A 6,141-nucleotide genomic window follows, 5' to 3' on the forward strand; every position below is an offset into this window, starting at 1 on the left:
TTTCGCTTGCTCGGGTATCAATATTAGCACGAGCGGTTAAACAACAACTTTGCCCCCTTGTAAAACAAATAACTATTATCCCATTAGGATCGATCGAGCTCGTGATGCTGAGTAGAAATAACACAAAAGTGGCAAAAAAGGTCACAATAAATAAAAATGGCAAAAAATAAAAGAAACGCTCACCTATGCCACATATTTATATGGTTTATAAAAAAGTTTATTAGAAAAAGAAAAATATGTTATGTTAATTGTATGTGGATTTGTAGGTACATTTGACCATTGGTCTAGTAAAGCTTGTATGACTAAACGATGACTGGAATGTATGACCACACGCGCACCTGCAAAATGGCTCGGACAATTAAACAATTGGGATCTTACAGCATAAGTAGATGTGAAGAAAAAAGATTTTCCGTTTCAGATAATGAAATGACAACAATAGTCGTTTTGCGAAACGTTCGCACGCCGGGGACGCGAGTGGGGCGATATTTTATATAGGGGACTGGCGTGTGCCGGCGCAGCCTTAGCAACGACATGCCGCTGTTGGTGTCCTCACGATGCACCTCCTCGTGATATTCGCGTGTTTCGCCGCCGCGACCGCCACTAACTCCACCAAAGATGAAACTACTGAATTACCAACCACTACTACTACTACTACTCCTACCAAAGAAATTCTAAAGGCTAGCGAAACGGCTGATCCTTCTAAAGTTGAAATTGTCAAGCAAATTAGACGATTGAATGATGATGGCTCCTATACTATAGGATACGAAGCCGATGATGGTACATTTAAAATTGAAAGTAGAGATGTTCGCGGAAATGTGAAAGGGACGTTCGGGTATATAGACCAGGATGGTGAAATTAAGCGTGTGACATACACTTCCTCGAGCGATATGCCTACCCCTGTTCCTGTGACTACAAGTACGACGCCTAGTGTTCCTACAATGATTGTTCGAATGAACAAAACAGTGTCATCCACCACTCGTAGACCGTTAGCGACCGTTGTTTACCCAACTCGGAGCAGTTTTACTACCAGAGGAACTGTGATTCAACCTATACCGAAACGGAGATTGCCTATTACTTCTTCACGATCTAGCCCTGACGCGACTACAGATAAGCAAAAGCCTGATGAGTCAACTAGTAGCATTTTAAATCTTTACAAGCCCAAAACAGAAGACAGTAAAACAAGGACGCAGGTGTTGAAGCCTAGTTCGGATGTGAAGGACGACCTTGTGACCAAACAAACGACAACTAAATTACCCTCAACTGTGAAACCAGTTTACGAAAATACAAACGAAAAGGAAGACACGGATCCTTTTAAGGCTAACACTATCAGGCGAGAGTTGACTGGTACCAGTCCTAATCCTCACATGATTAGCTTGCAGCAATCAGCTGGTGACGATTCCACTGATGTCTATGGAAGCCATCTATCATTAGGAACTGCTCGGCCGCTATTTACTACAACGACACCTCGACCTAGACTTATACCAATTCACTCATTAGTTGCAGCACGACAAAAGATACAAGAGCAGTACCAAGAGCTGCCGGAACAAGAAACGACAATAGAAGCAAGTACTGGACGTGTATTTGACCAACAAAATGTAGTGACATCTAATCCAGTGCCAGTTGTGCATATACCCCAAAGGGAAGATGACAGGATTTATCAACCTATTTACCGAAGACCAGAAGCAACAGTGCAGTTCCGGACGAGAGAATATTTGAGAGACAACCCTGGATCGGCGGTGCCCATTGGAAACCAGCGGCCCTTTCTCCACTACGAGTACCAGAACAAAATATTGGAGCCGCAGTTTGTGAAAGATACCACTACCCATGCGCAGATTAAGGGGACTGCACCCGAGGTGGTCACAGCTTCGCCCTACGACGTGCGCCCGGTTACTAGAATAATTCCCATAGCAGTAGATGAAAGAGGTATTCCAATCCAGCAGTATCAACCACAACAACCACGATACATAAACCCTTACAGACCTACACAACCTCCTATCTACCAGCAACGGTACGAGCCTATTCTCGATGAAATGAACTCGATATCTGCTCCCGTAAGTACGAGAGATCTTAAAAAGTTACTCCAGATTCTGATATACAGGCAGAACAGATTGCAATCTATGATGGATCAAGTTGTTGCACCGGGTCCCCCGTACCAGCCTTTATTCAGACAAGAACAACCACAATATGACTATAGATATCAAAACGCTCGTCAATACCAAGAAGACGAAAGGTACGATTATAGGTACGATCAACAAAAATACAGGCAGCAGGAGGTATATTCAAATCAAGTAGCGAGTTACGAGAACCCTCAATACGAAAGCCAGCGATACGTCCCAAGGCGACGACTATACACTAGGCCTTACGATGCTGATGGAAGTTCATCAAATAGAGTGGAAGAGGGTCAAGAGTTTCTCCCGCCAGATATACGAGAAGCTCTACTTTTGAAAATGCTGATGCTTGCGATCAGTCCTGACTTTATGCCAACGCCGGCGCCCGCCACAGAATTAACAACTGCAGCTCCAAGTAGGAAACAAGTGAGAAACGTCCAGATATTAGGCGAAGAGGGTTCTGTCGATAGTATGAAGCGATCCATGAGACATTAAGGTACACCTTTATAATTTGGCTTAAATTGCAGTCAAAAAATAAATCACACTCTGAAGCTGATTTTGGAGGTACATATCTTTAGTTTAATTATAAGGTGGTCGTAATACTCAGTTATTGTACATATTTTAAATTTTTGTACTAAATTGATTTTTCTTATAAATGGTGTTTAATTTCAATATTTTTATGTCCTACTGCCGCCACATTGGCCTCCAACTTACTTACCTGTTGTGCTATTGTCCATAGCTTCCATAGTACCATAACGTAAGTGTAATTTAAAACATTACAATACAAATTCGTAGGCGTAAAAAACACCCAGTTGTGACAAAGACTTATGATAAGACTAGTCCAATTTTAAATTTAAATGGAACCATTGTTTCAACGTCTCGGTCACACACGCCTACAATGTGAGGACATACTAAAAATGCATTAACATTGCTACACATCCAATAATAACTCTGTGGCAAATTTCATCTTCAAAAAGTCTAATTTTACAAAGATTCAAGGCAAAATTAATCGTTATGCAACCATACAGTCGACTTCAAAAAGTTTACTACTATACCAGTTTACTATTTTAAAACCTTAGCGTAAAGTAATATAATCTATTTTAGTATGGATATTAATGCGGCTCTGAACGAGGTTATCCATTGACATCATAGTCGTAATCTGCTTAAGTGCTATTACATACTTTCTGCGTCTTCACCTAATTACAGTCTATTCACCATTCATTGTCCATAAAATAGTTTTCAACTCTTTGTGAGAACTATTAACATCTTGACGTGATTTTACATTCATACCTATGATTTTTAATACTTACCACGATATTTTTGTTACAAGTTAGCCATTATACTCTTATTCATGATTAGTAGTATTAGTTGGTAATTAATATTAAGATCACTTGCCAATTACAAAAAAAAGTCGAAAGCTGTATAGTTTTTGGTAAGACATTTAATGTACGAGAAAATGTTTTATATATGTAAACAATTAGAAATACATTATTAATAAAAAAGTAAGTAATCTGTAATGTTCAGCTGCTTCTCTAGAAACAGTGACCTGTGTACATAATAAAAGCTAACGAAATCGATATCCCTTCAAAGTTCAAATCCGGAACCCTAAAAACGAAATCATGTAGGTATGTTGGCCAAAAGCTTGGGTAGTAGTATATTAAACGTTGTGAGCTAACAGTGTCGCCAAGCGTGTCAGTGTCCAAGGTCCGTGCAGTCGTAGAAATGGAGCACAATCGAGCAGCCTTCACGGCAGGGAGGCTTGATAATGGGGGAATTAAATGGACAACTTTGTTCTCGTTGTGGTACAAGTAAATCACCTATGTACTTATAAAATGTTTAAAATTAAAAGACAAGGCTTGTAAAAAAACGCGTTAATTTTCTATTTGAATCCTTTGAATGGAACGGTAGAGGCTAAGCAAGTAAAAGTATCGAAAAACTTTCTAGAAGAACAATTTTTGAAAAGATAGTACAGTCAGCATCAAAAGCAACGAATCAGACTACGCACGCAAAAGTAGGTACCTATCTATGTACCATTCTTTAAAAGCACTACAATAAGAGATAATAAGTCTCTGTGTAGAACAATTAGACTTCGCGCCATTTGCACCATCCCACTAACCTGGGGTTAACCGGTTAAACCGTTAACCGAATGGTAAATCGTACTGGTAACCATGGTAACTCCAGGTTTAACCGGTTAACCCCGGGTTAGTGAATGGTGCAAGTGGGCCTTATAAAGATATCTTTTAACACGAACTGTAGGGATATATGTCTATTTGGAAGAGAAATTCAGGGTGGCAGAATACTTTTGGGGCGTTGTTTCATCCGCTATACTACTAATGCTGACTGTACAACTTAACGATATCGCCACTTTGATTGTACCAAGGCTCTATTTGACTGTACACGTACCTCAATCTAGAAAATCTAACTGTGCTTAGTTTAGGACCGAGATAAAAGCAAAACAACTGCCTGGTAAACATAACCAAGTGCAATTAAAAAATCTTAGCCGGTGGTAATTAATTGTTTTGATGTTTAACCTTGGTGTCGTGTAAGAATATTTAAACAATGGGTATTGTTACCTAAATAGATTTGTAATACTGGTTGTTAAAAATATTTATTGGTATGAAAAATAATGAATATGCAATTTTGTAGATGTTGCATCTTAGATAGATAATTAATTAATAACAACGCGGACTTACGATTATTTGATGTTCAAAAGAAATCTGTCCATATTTTCCCAAGGGTTTGACGCAGTCATAAGTGAGGGGGGGGGGTACCTACAACGTGATAACAAACCAGGAAGTGTTTTGTTTTGACCCTCTCGCCTAATGATGACAACTGCAGCCTATGTAAGGTAAAGGCCCCCTGTTTCGGCAGGTTAAGGCTCTTGAGAGTTTGTATATTTTTTTAAATATTACTAAGCATATCAATACCTTGAAAGCATTTGAGTAAGTTATATTAGTTCTTTGTTAATAATTTAATGTATAAACTATAGGGTTTTAGTTGAAACTTTTTTTTTATGATTTTTTTCGTGAACCTCTCATTTGGCTCCCATTTCGTGATACAAATTTAGCTCAGCTCCTAAGTTCGTGAATTCGTGTCCCCTGTTTCGGAATAAATTTTCTTAGAGTAATTGGTGATAATTTGCTGATAATCAAGTTAAATATTTAACGGTCTTACCTACTTACGAGTAAATTGTAAGGTCAAATTAAAAATAATATTTAAAAAAAATGTTAAATTGAGAGCTAGCTTAAAGTTTTTTGTACTCGTCGACTTTAATGGTTGAATTAAGACTTTTTAAACCATATGGGTACTTTAATACTTGATTAAAAGCCGAACTATATAAATAAAAAAAATATATAAAAAAAAAATAAAAAGAAAATTACAAAAAAATATTTTATACGTTAAATATAAACATACACAAAAATAAATCAAATAAATTGAATTATAAATAAAATTGTGCTAGTAGTTAATATGAGAATATACGTGGAATATACCTTAATTTTTTAAACTCGGGTCACATTCAAACTCGTTTTATGAGAATTCTAGTGAAAAAAACATATACCGAATTTCGCTCATACGAAACTTCATGAAATACATTAATTGTTTTCTAATTTATTTTTTTAATTATCTTCGTTGTTATATTTAAAAACAAGCACTCAAAATGTATCTAGAAAACCCTTGATTCGTTAGTGGCACGAAATAGGAGACACACGTAAAATAAAATGACCGCTATTTCGTGAGTCGATTTATTGCAATTTTAAGGTATTTCTATGCATATATCTTTTTTCTTATCAAATCAATTATTAAGAAACCCACAGAAACACTCCCAAAAACTTTTATTCAAATGGGTTTAGCTTATCCTTCCTATATAAGCTTAACAAGTGAGAGCGCGCACCTTACGCCTAAAAAAAGTGCACGCATACAACACAGCTGTTCGTGGCCGTCTGACAGTTTCGACCGTCATATTACTCTCAGTTGAATCACTTAAATATTGGTTATTATTTTATTGAAGAGATTAAATAATACAGATTTTTTT

At 37.3% G+C, this 6,141-nt stretch overlaps 1 protein-coding gene across 1 annotated transcript; it reads left to right on the plus strand.

The window, feature by feature from the left end:
• The first annotated feature begins 270 nt into the window (after nucleotides 1–270).
• Nucleotides 271–2,671, plus strand: LOC134791230 (uncharacterized). Its single transcript, XM_063762210.1, has one exon. The coding sequence runs from the start codon at nucleotides 555–557 to the stop codon at nucleotides 2,601–2,603; it is 2,049 nt and encodes a 682-aa protein (XP_063618280.1). The 5' UTR covers nucleotides 271–554; the 3' UTR covers nucleotides 2,604–2,671.
• The last annotated feature ends 3,470 nt before the right edge of the window (nucleotides 2,672–6,141 follow it).

The sequence above is a fragment of the Cydia splendana genome, chromosome 1, assembly GCF_910591565.1.
Source record: "Cydia splendana chromosome 1, ilCydSple1.2, whole genome shotgun sequence".
NCBI classification, from domain to species: Eukaryota; Metazoa; Arthropoda; class Insecta; order Lepidoptera; family Tortricidae; genus Cydia; species Cydia splendana.